General features: G+C 43.6%; 1 protein-coding gene across 2 annotated transcripts in view; it reads left to right on the forward strand.

The window, feature by feature from the left end:
- The first annotated feature begins 5243 nt into the window (after positions 1 to 5243).
- TP53BP2 (tumor protein p53 binding protein 2) overlaps positions 5244 to 24201 on the forward strand; it is a 50688-nt gene continuing 31730 nt past the window's right edge. The window contains exon 1 of one of the 2 annotated variants that reach the window (XM_052805434.1): positions 5244 to 5551. In XM_052805434.1, coding sequence (XP_052661394.1) covers positions 5525 to 5551 — 27 coding nt within the window. In that variant the 5' untranslated portion in view covers positions 5244 to 5524. Of the gene's footprint in view, positions 5552 to 18643; positions 18789 to 24201 lie in introns of those variants that run through there. The other variant, XM_052805435.1, reaches the window with a different exon arrangement.

A 24201-nucleotide genomic window follows, 5' to 3' on the forward strand; every position in this document is an offset into this window, starting at 1 on the left:
GCAGCAAAATTGATGCACATTTCTAAAGCAGTTTCTGAGTACTGCTGTTTTCTGGGTGCTGCTGGCTCTGTATAATTATTGGCTTACTGAGTAACGTGATTGAGTATGTACTTTGCGCAGTGGGTGCACGTGTGACTTACAACTTAGATAATGGGATTAGTTTACAGAGAAGATGCAAGTTAAGCAAGAAATATTTTTTAATTAAGGTTACAGAGTCTGAACCTGAATCTCTGTTGTCTCATGCCTCTGAGTCGCTTACATGCGTTACCAGTTCATATATACAGTGACCAACAAAGTTTGTATTCACTTTGTACAGAAGTGAGTGCTTTCACAAGGCAAGAGACTGGCTCTCATGCCTCTGAGTGAGGTAAATGTAACTCAGCTGTTCCTTGTGTTGGCAAAATTTAGTTTTTGTTTGAGCTGTGGCACAGGAATGTGACAGAATATGATTTTTTGTTTAGATTTTAAATTGGTATCATCTGTGTATGAATAAGGAAGTGTAGGTCACAACCAAAATGGACTTCATCTGACAACAAAACATACCTTTCAACAAAACACAAACTATTCAAGTCAAGTAGGGGCCTGATGATGTTCTTCATTAAGAATGCACTGATGTGATAAACTCCCTGAAGGGGATTACAGCTGAAGAGAGTCACTTCAGTTGCCAGACACAGATGTTTTAGAGAGAAGTAGCTTATCACCAGGAGGAAGGTATATCTATTATATCATTCTTCAATGCTGAAGAAAACCTTTACACTTAAAGAATTAGACTTGACAGAAGTTGTAGCAAGCCACTGTGTCTTAATTTAAAATTTATATCTGCTAAATGCTTCTTGATGTAGTCTTTTGAATGTGGCATAGAGCAAAGGCTTTTTCTTCAGAAGCAACCACTGGGATAATATGGGATGTCCTAGCTGATGTGGTTAGCAGATTCCTTTAAGGATTTCATGAGTCTCAGCTGTAGACTTTGGAACTAGTGAACTTCTTTTTTCCATCTGGGAGGTAGACTTAGTCATTGCTGCATGCTTTCCCCAAAACTGTTTCCACTGCAGTGTCTGTTATCTGATGTTTTTAAAACAAATTAAATAGTAAAAATGCAACATTAAGTAGTGAAAATGAATCTCACAACCACTGGAGGACAGCTGGTGAATTAGCAGAACAGTACGAAGGTGCTGAAGGTATAAACCCATAGCTACTTTTTTTTCTTTGTGAGGAAGCTTGATGACACTAGTTGAGGCCTTTGCTTTGAATCACTGTCTGGAAAAGTCTTATTTTGAGCTGGAGGCTAGCTGTATAAATTAGGTGCCAGAAGTTCAACATTGCTGGAAAGAATCCAAACTTGTGAAGCTGCTGTGCTGTGCCCCAGCCCGCTGAGTTTAGGTGAGCAATTCTCTTGGCATGTTCCCTTCTTTTTTTTTTTTTTTTTTTTTCCCCCCAGCAGTCTCAATTCCAAAGCTTTCCTTTCTTTCTGTGCTCTTAAACCGTATCCCTCAGAAAGCAGAGCCCAGAAGTTTGACTTGGTGGAGTTTTAACAGTAGGTGGCAGTGGGCAGCCAATCTAAACCAGCTGGCCTCCTGCTCTTCTTGCATTGCTGCTGTTGTGTTGGTTTCTGGCAAACTCTCTTTGAAATTACTGTCTTGGAAACGGTTTAAGAATCAGGTTCACCATCTTTTTGATGCAGAATTAAAGAAGTTATTAAAATATAAAAAACTGGCAGGTACAGCATTTTTTTAAATTCTTACAAGGTATTGCAAAGGAGATGTTGCCTGATGTCTGTTGCTCGATAATCCTCCTAATTGTGTCAGGACTGTAAAAGAAGACTTGACTGGACTGGAGGCAGTTTTAGGCAGGCTGGTAGAGAAGAGGATGAGAAGTCACTATTAAAATTGCTTAGATATAGCACTGAAGGCATCAACTGAGGTTTTGGAGTTTTAAAGTAGTATGCTGAAGGCATGAAATACAGCAGTGTCTTCCCAGCCCCCCCCTCCCCTGATCCCATCAAATGACAAGACTAATGGCAAGAAAAGGTGATGGTGTTGATTTCTACTGATTATCATTACCACTACTATCTGTAATGTCTTTCTGCTACTGCAAGTTTCTGTGGTTCAGATCAAGTAGATCTCCCATGGAAAGAAGAATGATTCTGGTACTTTTTGTTTGGTTGTTTGGTGGGGTTTTTTTCCTTTTCTTGGATACTTTTCAAGGAATTCCATGAGTATTAACTTCCCCTGAACCCTTGCTGTGACTGCTTCTAGGGAACTGCATGTGGTCTTAGTCAACTGCAGTATGCTCTGGACAGGCCGCCAAGAGTAGAGGGAACCAGGGAAGAGATGCAGAGCTTCAGCTGTCTGTGCTGTTGGCTTCAGATCCTGCAGATCTCATCTTCTCTTCCTTTTTGTGATAGCTCTGTATGTGCAGGACAGAACTGTTGCCACTTGCCAATTCCCCTGTGTGTGACTTGGTTATCTCCAGCTGTTGACACTCTGGGGATTGAACCTGCAGTCAGAAACCCTCACGTGTTTCCCCACTGAGGGGGGAACCATCTACTCCCTGCTCATAAAACCAAAACTCTTTCCTGTAATTAATAACCTCTTGTGGGAAATTCATGTCATGCTTATCTAGTGAAATCATGTCTGAATTGCTGTAAGAGGCAGAAATGTGGCATGCCACAGGGAAGATAAGCAATGCTGCTGAGATATGCACAGGTCCACGTGGTTTTGACCTGGCTTTACCTGCAAACCTGGCGAGCGTTGTCCCCTCTGTTGGAGGGAAGCTGTGATCTAAAGTCCGTGGCCAGATGGCACTGAGAGCTTCCATCACAGCTTATGAGTCACAGAGCCTGGACAAAAACTGGAAAAAAATAGGTACACCCCTTGAAGCTTAATTTCCTTTGCAGGGATGGGGTTGTAGTTTTGTGTGGAAGGTGTAAAAATTAGAGAAGTTGTGCCAACAGAGGCTTCTGTGGATTGACCAGCAAGAAGCATGCACTAGCAAAATGTAGCCACCATGCATGTACACACATCTGAAACCTCTTTTCTAGTTGATTTTTATCTAACCATTTCCAGGTTTATTTTACAGGCTTAGAAATTGTTATTGTAATATTCTAATTAGTATTAGAAATAATTTGTGTCTGTATTTGGGGAATACATGCAAAGGTCATACCCCTTATTTTATCCCTTACCAGCTAGATGTTCCTAAAAATTCAGCAGAGATTTGCAGAAGAATTTTGGTTCTCTGCTGCCACGTGCTTTGGCCTGTAACGTTTTTAACTTGTAAAATAAATTCCAAGTTTGAGTTAAGCTACCCAATGAAAACCGGGGCTATAAAGCCTCTGTGGGTAGGCTGACCAATGTGTCCGGGCAGTGGAGAAGCGGGACCACGGGAAAAAGCCGGTGTTCACAGGGCGTGCTCCACCGGTAATACCCGGGTAGCGTTTCGGGAGGGCGCAGCGTGGCGGGAGCAGCGATGCTGGGCTTTCCTCGTGGTTGAGGGCGGGTGTTTCCAGTCCTGAAGTCCACCAACGGCGTGGAGACAAAGCGGCGGCGGCTGACGCTGCTCGGAGGCGCGGGTTGTTCCCGGCAGAGCCGCTCGGAGCAGCCAGCCGCTGCCCGCGGGGCTGCAAGGCCGGGGGGAGCGGCCGCGGGGAGCGAAGGGTTACGGGGCGGTGCCGTGACGCCACGGCGTTGCCGGGAGACAGCGCGCTGTTTTCGCGAGGTGCCCAATAGGCGTCGGGGGAGGTGATGTCATGCCGCCGGCGGTGCCTTCTCATTGGCCGGCCCTGGCGGCGGGGCGGGGCCCGGCCGGGGCCCGGGGGCGAGGTCCGCGGGAGCGGCCCCCGGCGGCGTGGAGCCCCGCACCGCGGGAGGACGGCCTCGGGCTGCGCCGGGGCTTGTGCCGCCGGAGCGGCCGCCTCGCTTGGAAGAAACACGTAGCGGGGGGTGGTGGTGGTGTTTAAAGCTGGTCACGGCCGCGGGGAAATGGCCGGGCTGGTCCGTTCCGTCGTCGCCCCCCCCCCCCCCCCCCCGGCCCGGTCCCCGCCGTCTCTGCAGGTGGCTCTTCCGAAAGCGAAGCGCTCCCCGAGGCTTGAGCCGGGGGCGGGGAGACTTGGTCCAGCAGGTTTAAAACATGCGAGACACTTCTGGGACATGTTTTAAATATTGATGTATTTCAAAGCGCTGTAGCAAAAAAAAGTCTTTTGTTTTTCTTTGCTGGAATTAGACAACTACAAAAATAGCTTTCTGACCTTTTTTTAGCGCCCTCCCCCCCAGCTGCAACAGTATTGTATTAAACAATACTTATTATTGCATAGGAGTTCCCATTTTTTTAATCAATGCTGTTAAGGTTCCTTCACTGCTTTAGAAAAAGATATGTTTATATACAAATTAGGTCTGAGTTTTGTTCTCCCTTCATCTGGGAACTTCTAATCCTCTTCCCTTTTATCCTTTTTAATTACTGTGAAGATTTTAATACGAGTAGGAAAAACAGATGGAGCTGGTTTTGCTGCAGAGAGCGCCCTGTAACGGTGCTGATTTAGCATACTTTCCTTCCAAGCCTGCCCTGAGCTTCTGAAGTGCTGCTAGCAAAGTACCTGCGTTTGAAATGTGAATCCTGCACTCCCGTTCAGGGAAGGGAAAACTTTTTTCTTCCCCCCTCCCCTTAAGCGGATCTAAAAGATTTATGGGGTTGTTTTTTGGACAGCCCATCCTTAACGTGGGTCTCTGAGACTTTGCTCTGGCACCTCAAGGTTGTTCTGTGAGGTTTGACTTGGGCACTGTAACTCAGCTGCCAGGTCCAACTAAGAACAGCAACCCCCCCCCCCCCCAAAAAAAAAAAACCAAAAGGTACCTTGAGCAGCGATGCTAAATTGGCCGCGTACACGAAGAGCTAAAAGGGGATTATCGGTAGGACCATCCGTTTGAGGCAGCAGGGAAGGCGGGACTCGCGGATCAGACCCGGGGAGGCTCCAGTGTTGGAGCCTGACCTTGGCCAGCCTCTTCCCACCCGCGCTTCCCTGCTGCCGGCGCGTTTCGCCGGGGTGTCGCGGGAGGAGGAGACCCCCGGGGACGCACACGGATCTCGTAACGCACAGCCCCCCCCCCCCGCTGAGTCCCGGGCCCCGGGGGGGCTGACCCCCGCCGCACCGGCCGTGGAAGCTGCGCCCCCCGCTCGGCCGGGGCCAGGCGCGGCGCGGCGGCTCCCCGGGGCCGCGCACCCCCCGGCGGGGGGCAGGAGGCGGGCCGGCCCCCGCGGGAGCCGCGCCGGCCCCTCCCGGGGGTGGGCGGCGGGCGGGGCGCGGCGGCTCCTCCTCGCCGGGCAGGGGTTAGTTTCGGAGCGGAGCCGGGGGCGACGGCAGCGGCGGGAGAGCGGCGCCCGGTGGGAACAAAGCGGAGGACGGACGGCGAGGCCGGGGCCGGGCGCCTCCCGCAACAGGTCTCCCCGCGCGTCCCGGCGCTAGCGCAGGCCCTCCGCCTCCCGGGTCGCCGGTCTCCCGCTCCGGGCGGCGGGGCCGGCACCGGCCGCCCCCATGCGGTTCGGCTCCAAGATGATGCCGGTGAGTGCTGGGCGGGCAGGGCCGCGAGGGCTCGGCGCGGAGCGGCGGGAGGCGCCCGGGGGCCGCCCCCGGGGCGCGGAAAGTTGGAGCGGGGCAGCGGGAGGGAAAATGGATCCTGCGGACGTGGAGGGGGGCGGGAGGGCGACCCTCCTTCCCTGCCTGCCTCCCGCCCTCTGCCCAGCGCGGGCTCCGGTGCGGCCGCGCAGGGGCTTCCCCTCCCCCTCCCGGCTTTTTTTTTTTTTTTTTTTTTAACCTCCTCTCAGCCTTTCCTTTTCTTCCTCCTTCACGCCGGGATCAACTTGTTAGACGGGCCCGCTGGAGCAGAGCCAGGGCGGGGGAAGGGGGGGGCCGCGGGGCCCCGGTAGCACCGCGGCGGGGCCGGGGGGGCGGCGGCGGCGGAGGGGGGCTCGCAGCGCCCGGGACCTTCGCCCCGCTCCGGGGCGGGGGGGGGGGGGGAATCTAAGTCTGTCCCGCTGGGACTGCTCGCTCCGCTCCCCGCGGAGTAAACAGGCACCTCCTCTGAATCCTGCTTTTTTAAATAATGGTATGAAGTTCTTAAAGTTGCCTTGAAACGAGCCGTATCTGCTGCTTCTGGGGGGTAGTTTTGTTTTCGAGTGCTCGGACTCAGGGGGAAGATGGTGTCCATGTTGTTTACGGTTTAAAGTGATTAGGAGCTCTGGGGGGTAGGTATTCCTATTGCCGGCTGGGAGAGTTTCAGGAGTTGTTCGAGTCTGTGTGTGTTAAACCTGCCCTGCTCTGGGAGGTGTCTCTGGTTTAACACTGTCAAAAGGGACAGGGAGGACCACCTCCTATCGGAGTTTTAACGTGAATTTTAAAACTACACCGGTTTTGTCAGCTGAAGTTGGATGAAAGCATAGCACAGCAGCTTTGCTTAGTTTTCAGCACAAAGCACATGAAGGTGAAGACATAAAACACTTGGTTTCCTTAAAAAGCATGCCTGCCCCTGAACACCTGGTTTTACCAGCAGGGGTACCCCTTGAAATCCATAATCTGTTGTTCCGAGAGACTGGAATATGTACAGAAAATCCCAGCAAGCTTAATACCTGCTTAGTCCGAGTTGAGGGTGCCTTAAAACATTCTCTTTGCCATCCTCCCCCGGGCGATACGGCCTGCCTTACCGCGCTTGATACCGAGTAGCTTTGCATGCATAGGTAGTCCTTTCAACAGCACTCTTCTATTAAAGATTATTTCCAGTTTAACTCTTCCAGGAGCTGACTGAATCAAGCAAGGAAGGAACTGTACTGGGAGGTGAAACTGGGAATCCGTGCTGGAAGGATATGAGTGTTTCAGGGATGCTTGTTTTGCTGTCGGTGTGAGGTTCTTCCTCTGCAATTAGGAGGAAATAATGAGTGATAATTTGATCTAGCAAAACACTAGAGAAGGCTGGGTAACTATTGCTGCAACTAATGAGGGAGGAACAGACGGAATATGAGCCCAACTACAGATTAAATAGTCAATGTGTTGTGCAACTGTGGTGTTGTCTACCCATGAAAAACTAAGAAAAACAAGCAGTAAATATAATAAGGTGTTAATTCAACCCATGTCAAAACCCAGCTAGGTAAGCACCCTCATGTAACAGTGAAATCTCTAAGAGATGCTATTGCTGGCCAGTTCCTTGTCACCGAGTTCAAATAAAGCAGAAAACAAGCAGGAGCAGTCTTATCCCATCAGCATGTGCAGGTGACAAGTTTTAGAGTATGCATTGCCCTGGTGGCTCAGACTTTTCTTTGGCCGATGACTCGACTCATTAGTGATTCTGGTTTTTAACCCGTAAATAAAGGGATGGATACAGCCTTTTCACATTGTGTTTACTGTTAATAATGAAAGATTTGTGAAGGTTGAATGTGGCTAAAGGAATTAAAAATATAAGTATTATAAGTATTAGAACTTTAATTCAGCTTTAAAAAAAAAATAAAACAAAAAACCCTTGAGTTTTGGTATAGTCTTCAGAGGGATAAGATTTCCAGCAGTGCAAAAGAGTGTTAACAGAAGTGCTCTGGTCCATTGGCTGTAGGGCACATAAACGGCTACTTGCTACTTTGAAAACATTTTATAGTAAATATACCCACATGAATGTGAATATGAAAGTGTGGAAAATGCAATGACAAAAGTAATTCTTACTATTAATCTTTTTTTGGAAGTATTTCTACAATTTCCTCATTGTCTTTTAGTTAATGTAAAAAAAAATAAAGGTAATCTCACTTATCTTTATAAAAAGAGATTGAAAGAGTTTGGGGTGGGAAGAGGAGGGTTTGAAGAAAGTCAGGAGGGAGCAGGACATCTGACTGCTCTTTTATTTATGCAGTAATGAGGTGTTCATGGTCTTGAGTATCTTTATCTGCCTTGTTTGAATGAGTAGTAGGCTGGCCCTAAACCATCTGCAAAATGTTTTGTTTCTTGCCTAACGTTTCTTACAGTGTCTCTTTCTCTTCCTCACCGTCCAAATAAAATTGCCTGTATAAGATTTTAACTCTGTACTCCAGATCCATCTCTCCCCTGCTCCAGAAGGTAGCGTGTACAAGGGATTAAACAATACAGGAGGGCTTGTGACCCCAAGCGGGGAATACAGCAAGCGTGAGCCCAGCCAGGAATTCACCTCTGAGCAGCTGCCAGTGAAAAGCCTGGAAACTGCTGTAGCAGCGTAACTACTTGTGCTCTTGGGAGACTACCCTGAAATTGGAATGTTTTCCTTGTGGTGAAGACAGATAGGAGCTAAACTGCTGCTGTAACCATATGTCAGGACAATGTGATTAGAAGTCTGCATAAGGGTGTAATATGAAGTAATTTGTGTGTAGCTGTACTGATGAAGGTAGTAACAGGGTTAATGCTGGCAAGCTGTGTGAAGTTGTCTCACCTTTCATCTGCGAAGGCTTGTGGGAGTGTGACTGGTACTGTTAAGTAGTGAAAAGGAGCTGGGAACACTTTCTAAAATAGCATATTTTTCTGCAGCATAATTGGTCTCTCTCCCTTATTTTACATTATTACCCTAAAGATGAGCGTGTATTGAGAAATAATTTGCATCATTATGCATATTGGATAAATGGCTTTTCGCAGATAGTAGGAGGTAATGCAGCTTGAGCTACCCTTTAATGCCCAAAGAAGTTTTTGGATCAAAACCCCTTGACCTAGATGAGGTCCATTTTGCAATTTGTCTTGCCTGCAGTAGTTATTGGGAGCCTCCTTGAAATCAGGATGGATCCAGACATGCAGATATATTGTTATGGTTAGGGACTCACTTGGCAAACTGGAGAGTGCTTAAATTCCTAAATTAGTTCTGCCTTCTATAATCAGAAATGACTTAAATTTCTGAAACTGAAGTCTCCTGGTAGGATGTGTTCTTTCCTAATCAAGTTAAACTAAGCTTTAAGTGTAACCCTGCAACTTTGATACTGTAATGAGTTGTGGTTTCCTTCTAAAGTCTGTTGAATGCCTTGTTCCAAGTGGTCTTCTCTGAGCTGTTACGTCCAGTGAGCACTGGACTTAAAGTACATATTTTCATTGCAGAATGCTCACTTCTTTGTGGATGTGTGTATGTTTTTAAAATGTATTTTTAACCTTTAAAAAACCCCTACAATTAAAGTTGGTTTGCTTGTTCTGTTAGGCAGTTAATTGGAATTGCCGTATGGATTCTGAATTACTGAAGTAGTAGAGTAGTAGCCCATCTTGGGCAATTTTCTTAGGAAACACTTCTTGCAGCTTAACTAAAGAAACTTTAACAGAAATGAATCTCTTGCGCTTTGTAAGATGAGCAGCTATAAGTTTATAAACAAACTGACCCTCAGTAGAGTTTAACAGCTTGTTATGATACCAATAAGTGATCTGTAGGATCTCAGCTCCATTTCCTGTAGTCTTTTAATTATTTAAGCTCTGATCAGGTTTATTGGTCATTAACTGTTTTTCTTGTCTGCCTGCATGGATTTCAGTGCATGAATGGGGCTTCAGACTGAGCTCCTCTGAGCACATGCCTCCTATCTTCACCTGATCGAAGTATTTAGTATCTGTTGTGTGTTCTTTTAACTGAATTTCCATTTAATGTTAACCATTTAAAAGTTTTAATACTGTGATTGTATTCAGACATTTTAATGTGGTATTCAGTGTTTAAACTATTTTGTCTAGAATGCTGAATAAAGCTTAGGTGATTGTTTTGCTGAGCTTTTTTAGCACTAAATTTCTCCTACCTCTTGCACTTCTCTTATAGACTGTGACCTGTCATTATGCACAATAGGAAATATTGCCTTGAGATTCCCAGACTACTATTCCCCCCCCCCGCCCCTTCATGTTGTTACAAGATCTTTTTTTTTTTTTCTTTTTTCTGTCCCATGAATAATTGTTCCAGGAATAGTTTTAAATGCACTTAATTTCTCAGGTGACTTTTTTTAATACCTTAGCCCTCTGTCTGCAATTTGTGTTATATTATGCTGCGGTATGTTAAATATCTTTGTGTGGCTTTTATCAGAAATGGGGGAAGGGCAATATTACAAATTCATACCAGATCAAGCTGTGGAGGCCATGGGAATAGCTAATTATGCTGCTTCTGAGCTATTCAACAGTTCAGGGTGTGAGTGCCTCGTGGGGCTCCTGCATTTACTGTTTCAAGGGCTGCTATGCAGTGATGAAGTTTGGGATGGGTGGATAATTCACAGGATTTTTTTTTTTTTTTTTCTTCTTAGTGTTGCCAGATGAGATCTCCGCTTTAACAGCGAGCAGGTCTGCTTTGTGGGATTAATTTACATGCAAGTCAGCTGGAGTTTAAAAGAGGCAGGTATAAAGGTTATTTCAGCAGAATAAACTAGCAGAATGGCAATGTGCCTAGCATTCCTTTCAAATTATTGATTAAGAAACTGTCTTGAAAATGCTCCATTTGTCTAGCCGTTGTCCTTGTTAGTAGTCTGCCTTGGGGACTCTCCTTGCTCTCCCACTGTGCGTGTTATTGAGCTTGTTTAATTATGGGCAGAGTTGTGCCTTGCTGCCGCATGGTTTCTCTGAAGAGGGAGTTGGATAACCCTGGCGAGACTGACTTAAGCTGCCTCCCATGGCTTGGTGGCACAGCTGGAGGAGGACTTCTTGCTGCCCTCTGCGTGGGCCCACTGATAACAAAGGAATCCCCAGATCCTTTTAATCTGTGGGCTGTCGACTTCTTGTGAAGTGTGAAAACTTACTTAATGTTTTGGAAACTGGAAGGTGCTCCTATTCATGAGGTAATGAGCAGATAAAACTCTTCTCTTTGCTCTCAGTTTTATTATCTTTAGGCCTGGTTTCTCTCAGCTTAGTCACTTGTGAGTCAGGCTAAGTCTTTTTGATCTTCAGTTCTTAAACAGTTGGATGATATTGTGTATAAAGGTCACTAGAAATCCTGGACATCATGTGAAGTATACTTAATGATCTTAGTCACTGTTGCTTAACTGTTCTAGAGGTTTCAGGCTTTTCTGTGGAACATGAAAGACCTGAAACATTGTCTAAAATGGTGTTAGATTGCTGTAGTTTGGGATAAATGTTCATGGAGGAGGAATGGTGAGTGAATCGGGGACAGAACAGCAATCATCGCTCTGTCATGATGCTGGACATGTTAAAAGGCAGAAACTAGTCTTCTGCTTGCTTTTGCTATTTGCTTTTTGTTAATCATTAATATTCTGGATCTTGCTGCTGGTGTTCAGAGTTAGTCATGCATGTGTCCTCATCAGTTGTTTCACCAGAGCGATGGCACTACGTGGATGTTGAACCTGGTTGTGTCTAAAGGGTGAGCCCTTTGGGCTTTCGTTGCTGTGGCGTTAATACCAAAAATTTTATTACTGAGATGGTACCATTGTTTCTGTAACAATTTCTTCTATGCTACAGTGATGCTTCCAGGTCTTAATATGATACGATTCTTTGACGTGTGCAGTGCCCTAGCTTTTATTGGCATCTATTTTAAAAGGAGGATTAGGGGAACACTTCTTGCCTTTTTTTTTTTTTTTTTAAATCCTACTCTGACATCTTTATTTAGTCCTTTTGCAAAGTAAAGCACCTACATTTTAAAATCAAATGTACTGCAGTTATCCCTTGTTCTGCACCGTTCTCTTGATTATGAAATGATTCAGGAAAACCTTTATCTGCAATGTATCTGGGTTATAGTTGTAGTACCCAAACTCAAGTGAAAACACAGACACATTCACATTGCTGACTTGAAAGCTTCTCACTTTCAATATCAAACATCTGGCCTGTAAAATACTAACTGCTACAGATCAGAGCAATTAATAAAGTGAGTGGAAGGTGCAGAGAGGTTAAGCCATTTGTTAAAGGTCATGCAGTGAGTTCAGCCTGGGATTTGGGAGACCCGTAGAGTCAAACCAACTGGTACATTGTGGTGCAGCTGGAATACAAGTTTGTCATATCCAACGTAAGCATTAAATGATCTTGCTTAAAGTAATTATATTGCTTGCACCCCTGCTTCTGTAGGGTTAATCATGAATGGGGAGAGAACATTAATGGTAGTTTATTCTGTTCCACACTTGAGAACAGTCCCCAGAAGAAGTGCTTGTTCATAAATTCTTTACATGTGTGTAAAGGCAATGTTCCTGTTTCACTGTTTAAGGCATATCTTGGATATAACAAGCAGCATGTGGGGTTTTTTTTTTTGTTGAATAATTTAGGAGAGTTTCCTTGTCTTTTGATACTTTTCTTTTGTGAAGCTTAACTGTGTAAGGAGCAATTTAGGTCTAAGCTTAGATTACTAGTTTTCCTCTATTGCAATAGAGTATTAAATCCCATTGTTTCTTTAAATTGAAAGCGAAGGAAGAGTCTCTGGAATCGTGTATTTTTCTAACCTTCAGTTTCCTTCTGTCATTTAAAAGAGGAAAAATCCATATTTTCTTAGATCTTCTTCAGCGGGTTCTTTTTTAATGCTGTCATTGTTATTCCATTTGAGCTCTATGCTCACCAAACCACCAATGTGCTCTGATACTTCAGTGGAGCAGCAGCCTGCCGGTCTGTGAACATGTTGCAGCCTTGCAGTGTGCAAATAAGGAGCTGGAAGACTACACGTAAGCACTGGTGTAGAGTACCTGTCTTGCATTCTCAAGGTGTGGAGGCTTGGCCTTCTGCAAGGTGATTGTCCCCTTTTTGGGTTTCAGTAGCCACTTCAGCAAGACACACAGGGATCTCACCCCCCTATTCCTTAGTTTTGCTGGACAAAGTTGAAGTTGTGCAAATTGGCTGGGCTAGCAAATCACACAGAAATGTACAGGAACGCTCTTACTCCCTGTGGCTGGGGCTCGTATTCAGTTGTTTCTGTCATACCTGTGCAGTTGTAACGCGGTGGTAATTTCCTTGCTGCTTGAGAGTGTGGCTTGTCTGGTGTGCTTTTTTTTTTTTTTTTTTTTTCTTTAAAGTGTGTGCAAACACCTTTTTTTACCCTGCTCTCCATCCTACATAAGTGTATGCTGCCCTGAATCTACAACCTCACCCAGATCAGTATCTGGGCCATGCAGAGCAGTGATTGATGGCTGCTGTCCTGACTTCTCCAGGGAAGTGAAATCCATTCTTGCCATCTTTGGGCATCCCAGGTCTGGGAAGACCCTCTAGAGGATGGGATTCCCAGAATTTTTTAGAAGTTTTCTGATTTCAGCTGTAGCTAAGACTGTGTGTGTCTCAACATAATGAAGTGTTCACGAAAAGCTGGCGTAGCAGGGAATATGACTGATTTCTGGGTGCAAAAGAGAGAGGGAGGGAGGTGTCACTGAGTTGTGAAAGGCAGGGTGTGTAGGGGCCAGGCAAAATACTCCAGACCTCCTTGGAGAATGCCACGAAGCTCTTTAGTGAAATACCAAAAATGACAAAGCCATGGGTCATAAGCTGTGTTTCTGAAGAGCATTGCCTACTTGTCGTGCTGTCCCATAGCCACTTTATCACTGATAGCCATGCTGTGTCTTCCAGCCTTTTGAGAACATGTTTTACTACAAGTAAAGGTTGGTGTGGGGAAGCTATGGAAATGGCACTGTGTGCTTCTTGCCTCTGCATCGTTATTCCTATGCTATTGTACGTAGGCCTTGCCCATGAGGCCTTGCTACAGTGTGGTTTCCAAGTGTTGCACAAAACCATCGTTATTTAGAGTGCTTTTCTTGCAAATAGCATTTAGTGAGGTTGGGTTAGAGAAAAAGTTTTCTACCTCCAGGGAAGCTGAATGAATACTAACAGGCTGAGGGGGACAATTTCTGGAGTTCTTGGGGCAAAAGAAGCCTGTTGAGAAGCCCGGCATAATATAAATGTTGATTTGATTAAACTCTGTTTAATTCATTTAAAATAGCTGTGACATCACCTCAGTGACCACCATCTCATACAAGGCTGTCTGCAAAGGTGACAGTCATGACTTTGCTGGTGACAACATGCAGAGCCACCCAGCAAGCCTGCTGCCTCGCTCTGATGAACTGCTCTCCCTTCCTTCACTTCTCAGCTGGCATGTCTATGTAGAGCGCCGTATTGCCTAGAAAGAGCTCTGGGGAGTGAGCGGCACTTAAATAAAACCTGTCAGACAGTGATCAACTGTACAATCTGCCACCCTTCTGCAGCTTCTGTTATAGTAGCTGAATGTTTCCTGATGAAAGTTAAAGAATGTAGAGCTCCACGTTACAGGAGCAAAGGTTAGATCAAGTGGGGTGCTTGGTGGGCTAACGGGCTGACTGAAGGGGCAAGATTTGTCCTTCCCAGTTCTGCTGTAGTTGTTGTACATATCCCATTATAATGTGGTTGACTAAGACCATCTGACCATCCATCGTTTCCAGTGTTGGAATAGCCCCAGTGGTCCCATTTAACTTGCAAAGTAACAAAAAAGATCCATCTGCTTTGGTGCAAAAGCTCAATGTGTCTTCTGTGCCAATCGAGTGCGTGCTGTTGTAGTATAGTATTCTTCAGTATCTGCACAGTTACTAATGACTTCCTGTGTGTTTGCAGCCCAGAAGTGGTAGGACAAACCCCCTTCTTTATGGCTTTGAAAAATAACTTCAGCTGTTATCAAATAGATGTGATAATCAAGCATAGGCATTTTGTGCTGGTTGTCTTTGGCATTCTTCAAGGTACACTTCCATTACAACAGGAGTGCGTTCCCACCCAGAACTGGTGGTGAATCGGAAAGAGCTACCCTTCTGCAGAGGTATGGTGTGACATTACACCTAATTAATTTAATAGTAGGATGCTGCTCAAATGGATGGTCTTGTTCCTTTGGTTTCCATCCCCACCCAAAGCCATGCGTCTTTTGTAGCTTCCCCTTAAATTTAGTAAGGAGTTGGGTAACAGCTGGTTGGGAGGAAATGCTACCTACACTAAAGACAAAAAGCAACTAAAAGGCTTAGATGGTGGAATTGATTTGCCATGTGGCTGCATAATCAGACATAATGGAGGGGATTTGAGAAGAGCATGGCTTGCCTCTGTCAGCTCACCGTTTAGGTCAGCTAAGCTGTAGGAGTCAGATGATACCTTATGTTTTCCTTAACCTCCATGTCGTCTTAAGAGATGGTAATAGAGGGGAATTTCTCCACCACCTTTGGGTATTCTTGCTCACTGTGAGGATTAAGTTGGACTAATGCAAACATATATTTATCCTGGTGAGATTGAGAAGCTCATATAGCAGGAAGCCTCTGCTTCCTGGAGGCAAGTATATGGGAAGCTGGAGCTGACCTTGAAAGCAGTAAAGCACACAGACTGTTGTGCTACATGGTCTGACATTCCTTGTTTGGGTTTGTTTCTTTTTTGCTTGTCGTGAAGGTAGATGACTGAACAGCATGTTCTGGGGTCACAGCATAAAGGAGATGTCAATCTGTGGTGTGCTAAAATGCCCCTGAATTTCACATTGTAGTAATGCACTTCAGGATACCAAACTGGTCAGCCTGTATCACAGAACAGCCCAAACAGTATATCCTGTGACTTTCCCCATACTGGAATTACCCATGTGGTTAAACATGTGTCATTGTTTCAGGTGCCAGAAATGGTGTGTCCTCTGACCTACCTGTGCATGTCGTAAGCATTTTGGTTTGTCATAGATCTGTTTTATGGAGGTAGGACACAGATTTTGGCAGCTATTTTCCTGGAGGGGTGACTAACATGATGTCAGGAGTAGTACTTTCAAAGGTGTTTGACACTAACCTCTATGAAGTTGCTGGGATTGGAGTAAACCAGTGTTCTACGCTTCTTTTTTTTCTGACTTGCTACATGATTTGTTTTGTGTTGCTATTAAATCACAAAGCTTCTGCTCTCTTGTTGATTTTTTTTTTTTAAAGTGTTTGAGTTAGACACTGACTCACCAAAAAAAAAAAAAAAATCCTCTTTTCTACTTAAATACTCTGCCTCCCCAAGGGGTGCTCCCAGGAGCACAGCCCCCTGTTGCTAGTAAATAGAAGGTAATAAATTTGCTTGATGTGTGGGTCAGGCACTTGTTTCATGATAAATGTGGATTTGACGTGCATGTTCTGGTGGGCTGAGGTTGAGTGCTTCCTGGTGTGAATGTTGATTGTCTCTTTATTGGTGAGGTTATTATGTTGGCTGGAAAAGCAGAAAATGAGTATTTTTAAACCCAGTAAAGAGTTGGTGTCTTAGGCAGTGGGCGGTGTGGTGTGGGCGGTATAGGTGTCAGTTTACTGTGATAGCCTGTTTTGTTTAGGTGTAGGTTGTGTTTAAATATGCTTTCATCCCTGATGCAGGTGTAACTTTGCTTTTCTCCATGAAGGGTACCGGCTTGTACAAAATCTTTTTTGATTACCAGGAAAAATATTAGGCTTTCTTTTCATTGTAAGAATATACATGCATCTTAAGGGACAATTTTGAGAGGTGCAATTCTCAAGTGTCCTGACAGGCAGCACTTAGTGTGGCTTTTTATTGGCCTCTAGCTGTCTAGGAGGCTAAGAGAACACTTACTGCTAATGGGGGGGATGCAAAGCTCTAGAGCAGCAAGAGCAGCTTAGCTTCTTTTTTTATTTTCCTTTATTTAGGTGGGGTGTTTTTTGTTGTTTTGAGGTTTGGGTTTTTGTTTTGTTTTTTTTTTTTTTTTTAGTACAGAGACTGCCTCTGGGTTTGACGCAAGTACAGAAAATTGAGATGATTCAGGCTTAAGCTTGAGTTCATAACCCCATTCATTATACTTGGATGTTGCCTTGGCTTTAGGCTCTTGTTAGGTGCAGTGTGTGTTGCGATACTGAAGAATGGGAGGAGGAGCAGCTGTAAACCCCTGTGGTTATGTTGTATGAGTTAGACTGTTATCCTTTTCCAGAGCATAGCACCTATTGTAAGAATTATGTGGTACCATTTTTTATCTGCCTGAAAATAGTATTAATTGCTTTCTCCTTGTGTACCAAGTGTTTATAACTCAGTGTTGAACTCAGAAGATGAGGCAGAGTCTGCCTGAAGGGGCAAGCCTCCAAAGACCCAATTCTCCTTTGCTGACTCCAGGAGGAGGAGGAGCAAGCTCCAAGTAGGACACCAACTGTGCAAGTCCAAACACCGTGTGTAGGCTTGCTTTTCTGCTAGTCAACTCGCAGCAGGTTTTGGTGAAGTGTCCAACAGTGCAAAAGTGTGGCTCTAAGGAGCCACAAGGAAGGATCTGGGGAGAAAGGGGAAGAGTACGAGGAGGGGGAAATGTGTGGAGGAGAGGAACTTTACAGGTGGCAATGGGAAGAGATCTGTGAACGTGCTGCCATGTGGTACAATATGAAGAATATATTCAGGGTTTGTTTACCATTCCTGCAGTTATTTAACTAAATTGATGCAAATCCAAGTGTGGATTCAGGTCCGAGCAGAATGAGCTGTATGTGATGTGTTGGCAAACGTGGGTGCTCTGTAAAAGGTTGTAGTTTCCTACATATGTTACTGAAACCAATTTAGTTTATGTATCTTAAAACCCAAACAAACTGGCCTGTATCTTTTAGAACGTTTTCTTCTATTTAATGCTGATGTTAGAATAGATACCCGCAGTGCAAAAGTGTAAGTGGCTTTAAAAGCCACACTTGATTTGAAACATTCTTGCCTTCAGTGATATGTGGTAGCTCAACCAAGGAGCGTGGAGTGTGTTGCGCCTGTGCTTAGCGTTCATCCAAAATAGTAAGCTTCATTTGCATACACCTTTCTGATGTCTGGTTTATGGGAGGATGTTTGCTCTCTTCTTGTGTATGAGAATGACTGAAGAAAAGTGTCAAGTTGGAAAATGTAACTTGGGTACAAAGTAAAAGTCTTTGTTCAGAAAGCTGTCTTAATGACCTTGTGCATAATACTCTACTGAAAGAGGGAGGATGTAGGTTAGGAATCCTCTGTTTACCAGTCCTGAGCTACGCTTGACAGATTTCACAAAATCAAAATGGCTAAACTAAGATGATGATGATTTTCTATAAGGTTTGGCAGGAAGATTGTAATTGCATCTTCCTCGTTTGTAAGTCTGAACTGAAGCACTGAGCTCTGTCTTTGAGGTTGCAGTCCATGAAAGTAGGAAGGTTGCAAACCTACATCCGTTAATTTCAGCTGGTAGCAATGATTGGCCAGAACTCGGACTGTTTTCCTTGCAGCTCTTCAGATTCCCCTAATGATGATTCAGATGCATGCCTGATAGTGAGATGTAATGTGGTGTTTGTGCTATAGCGTTTGCCCAGTGTAACTAGTGTATACCAAAAGCAGATGGCTTTCATTCTGCTCTCTCTCTGCATTAAGGATAAGAGGGAGAAAAAAAGGAAGGGGAGGGGAAAGCTTCCTCTTTGCTGTTTGTAGCTCTTTTTCCCCATACCTCCCAAAGCGCACATAGATGTACATTGTATTTTAAGTCCTGGAAAAAATTGACATTTTTACCAAAGATAAAATACAAATACATAATAAACTTATCTTTAAAATAATCTATACAAGCAGAAACTACCAGACCTTTGAGATTAAAGGCTCAGTCTTGTTTTCTTCTGTGATACAATTGAAAGGGAAAAGGGCTGTGCTTTATATAGACTGGGAATAATCTGAACAGTCCCATGGTGCTTCCTACTGTACTCCACCTACCTTGCATCATAACTTCCTTTCTCATATTTATGGCCAAAAGCCAGTACAATATAAATGGAGTAGTGTGTGCAGTGGGTGAGACGGCAAGAACCTAACTCCATGCATTTGGGTGTGGCCATCAGCAAATACTAAACTTTACTCTGCATTTCTGTTGAACCTAGCTTTATTAAACAGCTGAATATGAAAAGGATCGGGGATAGCAATCATCCCGTGTGCCTGTCTTCTAGTAAGTCTATTATCTTTTGCTTACCTTAATCTTTTGCTTACCTTAATCTTCAGGTACAATAAGTGAGGATGCTGCCTCCTGAAGGGCTGTTTTCAGGTTCTGAGGAACTTGATGCGAAAGAATCACTGAATTACTTTATTATTGTGGTATACTTTGCATTAAGCGCAGACTCGTAACTATGCACCAGCTCAGAATGCTGCTTATCAGAACAGGAGAATGTGCTGTTGTGCAGGCTGTCTTCTGTTGTTTAGAAAGTTGCATCAAGTCAGCAAAAATACCTATTTTAGCAGCTGATTTCTTTATGGCTATCTGGGAAGGTGCAGCATCAGTGTTCCCACTAGGTAAGATGCAAGACTTCCATTTAAAACTCTTTGTTTGGAGGGGTTTTACATTTATCAGGGAAGACTCATTTGTGATTGAAACCGTAGGTATCAGGTCTGTGGGTGGAAGCAGTTATTTCTCATTTCTGTCATCTGTACTTGAAATCTGATAGTTAATCTATTCATTCTAAAAATTTTATGTTGCTAGTATTTCAGCTAACTAAAATTAACTTCTAAAAATATGGTTTAGTTCAGGATGTAAATTATATTCTTGTAATTATTTTCCATCCCACACAGTGTTTAAAAAAAGCTATTTCACATAATTGTGAAATACATTTTCTGTATTGATGTATATTGCTGCTGTGTAACCACACTGTGTAGAAAAGTCATTGAAGGGCGTGCTATGAGCTCCTTTTTAGAGGCTTGTTTATACAGCATATCGGGTGTACATGCTTTCCATGTTGTAGGAAGATACATTGTCTATGTTGAAACATTTGCAGTGTAATTTAATAGGTATAACTTGGATAACAATAGAGAGAATATTACTGCAAAGCATTGCATTATCAACCTTAAGAATGACTTCCAATGCCTCCTTAAAAATGAGAGCTAAGAAAATTTGTTTCACAAGCTAAGACCATTACTTAGCTGTCTTACAGAAATGTAAAAACTCCCAACACTAGTATTGTGTGGCTCAAGGGTATTGAGTTTTGGTCTAAAATGCAGAGAATATGGAAGGTGGTACAGAATTATATTATGAGCTCTAATGCAAAGTAATGAAATAAACGACTATTTTGAGAGGCAGTGTGCTTGTTTGGCTACCAAATAACGTTCTTGTCTCTGTCATTGCCTTCTTGTATGCCTCAAGTTTCCCTGTCTGTAAAGTAGGAAACAGCTTGCTTGTGTCACAGCTTCCTGGTCATAAGATGCTTTGAAGATGAAAAATGGTATGTGAATAGATGCCACAGTTTGTATTATATATTATATGCTGTACAGGAAGACTGCATAAAGTTAGGAATTCAGCAAATAGTGAAAACCAGGGTTAAGTTTGTTTGTTGGTGGGGTTTTTTTGTTTGTTTGTTTGTTTTAATAAATTCTCTACTTGATTATAATATTTTATAAAGGACTGAGTTTTGCCCTGGAAGATTGTTGTCCGTTGTTGAAATTTTATGATCTGAATTAGATCTTTCACTAGAAACTGTTGGGGAAAAAAAGTATGTTCATCCTTTAAAGTTGGGTAGTTTCAGGGATTAATGAAGTCCTTGCATTTTAATTTGCATCATGCACAATAATAGAGTTTTCCCCTGAATACTTGCATCCTGAATAATTGAGTATTAGTAGTATATTAATTAGAAAATGTCCAATTTAACAGCCTTTTAATACCCAAGATGTGTGATACCAGTTTCATAATAAGTAAAGAGTAAAAGAAGTCTGATCCTTACAGAAACACCATCAAAGCTGAAAAGTAAATTGCATTTCTATTTTTTCCCCCCTTTTAATCAATAATTGAGGTCTTCTGATCTAAAGAGAAGATTGATATCAGGTCTTTGATAAGAAACAATATCTCATTGGATGAATGTAAATTGTAAGGCATGTGTTTGCTCAGGTTTGTATTCCAAACGGGTTTAGAAGCTGTTTTGGGGTTTTTTTTTTTTTAGTATAACAAAGCAGGAGCCAAAATGTAGTGTGGTCATAGCCTAGCACTTTTGTAGAACTAGTTATTCTTAAATATTTTACTTTCAGTTGAAGAAAACTTATTTACAGATGTTGAGACCTGTTATGTCGCATTTAATATCAGTGCAATTGTGTGAAATGATCCCGTTGGTGAGCTTAGCAACAAATGGATCAGATTTGTGGGCAAATGTAAGGCTATTTGGGACTGATGTGCAGAAGAGAGATGGAGGATTATAAAGTTGGGTGTGACTTGCTTTAATTGATGCCTTCTTCTCTCCTCCTGTTTGTTTGCTTTTTTGCTACATTCTCTTCCTGTTCCGGGGTGTGTTACAGTCCAGACTTAGTGGCTGTAGTTGGAGGTGATGCATAAGTAACATGGTTTGGAACAAAATGATATATTTCATGCTGAGAGGACTCAAAGTTGTAATTCATACCAATTTGGATTTTCTTAGGTTTGTGTCTCAAGTGGCAGGCTTTTTTGAGACATAAAGTCCTTTATGTTTGGTACTCTGTTTTGCCATTCAGTTGTTTATAAGTCATATGTCAGAGTCATTCCTTGCAAAAACTATCTCTTGCTTTAGCTCATGTGTCCTTGGTAATCCCTTTGATGCCCTTGGTGCATTCGATCGAACTGCCTCATTTGGTGGCTCCATAACTGCAAACTTTTATTTTCTAAGCTGTAGCAGAGTCAGCTGAAATCTGTGATGTGATTTTTAAAAGGAACTGCTTCAGTAGGTACACAACACATCCCTGGTTTCTTGCAAAGTACTGGAATGCTTTTACATTTTAAAGCTCTTCAGTACCCGCAAACAGTGAGTACATCTTGGCGGTGGGGAGTGAAGGGGAAATCTTTAGTTTAGAACTTAGGGACCTGACTCCTGTTTAAAAGTGCTCAGCCTGTATGTTGGGCATTCCTAAAACTGAATCTTTAAAAGTCTAAGTGAGGAAAAAACCCTCATCCAAGGTTATATGGAATTGTCAGATATTTCAGTATTTGCCTGGATGCTGTCTTTAAAAGTAGTGCAAGGTCTGACTGAGATTTGTCTTCCTCTTTTTTTTTTTTTATCAACTCTTTCACTTACGCCTAGCTTGAAACTGAATTTTTTGCATGTTGTTTCTTCTTTTTTCCTTCTATCTTAACTCCTTGATGCCTGTATATAACTGTCTTAACATCTTCGGTTTCAGGGAGGAGTAAAAGACGGCTTTATGCTCTAGCTTGATGCAATCTGCAGGATTCAAACTTCTGAACAAGGTGTCATGAGAGTATTCCTGTTTCCTTTGTTTTTCACTGCTGCGCAGTGATCAAACAGCAATATAAACTAGCTGGTAGGGTAGTTAATAAATGTTGCATTTGAACCATTCCCAGTGGAAGGATGACTTCTTGGGGTCCTAATGTGAGGTGGTGCAAGCACCAGCAGTCACTGACGGATACGAGCAGCGCCAAGAAGCCATAGCGGGCTTCTGGTTCACACCAGCCTTCTTTACCTTTCCCAGCTCTCTCTGGGGAGAGGGACATCTCTGTGATGGATACTCTCTGGTCAGTGCTTGCCCTAGGCTCTGATGCGGCCAGGTGGGAGCAGGCTACCCCAGGGGACCTCGCAAATGTGCAGGCAGTGGAGCAGGCAGGGCTAGCGCCTTGCCTCTCTCCTGCAAGGTAGTAAATGTGACCACCATTTGGGTGGGAGAGGAGGGACACAACTACTTAGAGGACTTCTGAATCATTTCAGCATTGTCGTTGCATCTAAAGGGAAGTGGAACGAGGTAACTGTGAAGGTCATGTTAATTTTGTAGCCTTTTAGTTCCTTTAGACTTGTAAGACTTTGAGGTATGCTTTTAAGGAACTTGCAGAGTTTGGTTGCTTTTTTTCCCACAGTTCGTAGAATATGTCGGATAGAGGTAATGCAGACACTACCAAGTCTCAGAAATGGCCCCCACACACCAGGTTTGAGTGCTCTTGGCTTAATGTATTAGTAATTATCCTGAGCATTGTGGATAGAAATGGCAACTTGTGATCCTTCCTGTGTAGTCGTCTGTATTGGTAAATCCTAAGGATTAACAACTGGATATAAACAGGCACACTGAAGAGTGAACAGCCCTGTTAGGGTCAAATTAGGTCTGCTTTGTGTATAATGCCATGTTTTTTATAATTTTCTCTTAATGCCCATCTGTGAGCTCATATTTTAAAACCAATAAATGTTACTGCAGATACACAGCCTGTGCAATTTTAGTGTTGCTCTGAATACGAGGTTGTACAGCATTAAATGTGAAATGTTGATGTGTTTTACATACCTACATAACCCTGCTCTACAGCTATTTGGGAGCCTCTTTTTTATTTTACACTTTTCTGCCCCAATTTTTGTGATGAAGTGATATTCCTACCTCGTTGCACATGGCATCCCTCACTGTTAGTCTCCTCTAGAAACACTACATCCAAAAGATAGCATGTTCAGTGACAAAAGATTAAAGCTGAGTATCAGAGTTCCTGCTTGGAAAGCTTTGTCTCTTAATTTAGGTCAGTACTTCAATGCACTGTGCTGTAAACAGCGCAATGGTTGCGCCCGTCTTTGCTATATAATGAGTGGATGTAGTAAGCTGATCCTACCTGACTGCCTGCCACACAGCTCTGGTCCACGCAAAGCATACCAGAGAGGGAGCAGTGTTAAAACAAATTCCCTGCCACCCATAGGCGATCAGCTGTGACCCCAGCCTGGATTCAAGCTAAAATCCTGAAGTGCTGGGTGTCCCGCTCCATCTGCCTGCCTGCGCTCCACGGGATTCACCAGCTTCCATCGGTCAGTAACTGGAATTTTGTTGCTGCCTCTGCATTTTCCACATTTTCTCTCCTAATTTCTCTCCTTACAAGCTTCAAGTGTGTGTGTGTTTGGTTTTTTGCCATAATGTGACAACAAAATGGTTGGGGCATCTGAACATTTTCCTAAGGATTACAGACAGTTTTGAGCTCTCTTTCACCAGACTTTTTTTGCTATGTGAATATGTGTAGAAGGTCTCTAGGAACTTATCAGAAATGTTGTCTTGGGGAGCTGGGCAAAACCAGAGATCAGAAACTGGTGCTAAATCTGGTGCAGTGCCAGGGCCTGAAATATTATTTGCAAGTGTTTATACTGCCACAAGTGGGACAAATACTTATATTCTGTATAACAAAACATGCTGCGTGTGGAATGTTTTTGTAGAAGTTTTTAAAAGAATAAAGACAGCTTCTCTCATAGGGGTGGAGGGGCTCTCAGCACTCGAAGAGCCCTCAAAAGCCTTTGGAGATGTTAGGGATGTGTGTGTGCATGGTTCTGTTCTGGGGGAATCTCCAAGAGGGGTTCCTAAAACTGTGAAGATGATGAGGCTAAATTTCACTTTGCAGTGGCATCAAAAATACTTGTTCCAGAGTATTCACACAGTGTGAACACAGA

This window comes from Harpia harpyja, chromosome 13, assembly GCF_026419915.1.
Source record: "Harpia harpyja isolate bHarHar1 chromosome 13, bHarHar1 primary haplotype, whole genome shotgun sequence".
In the NCBI taxonomy this organism is placed as follows: domain Eukaryota; kingdom Metazoa; phylum Chordata; class Aves; order Accipitriformes; family Accipitridae; genus Harpia; species Harpia harpyja.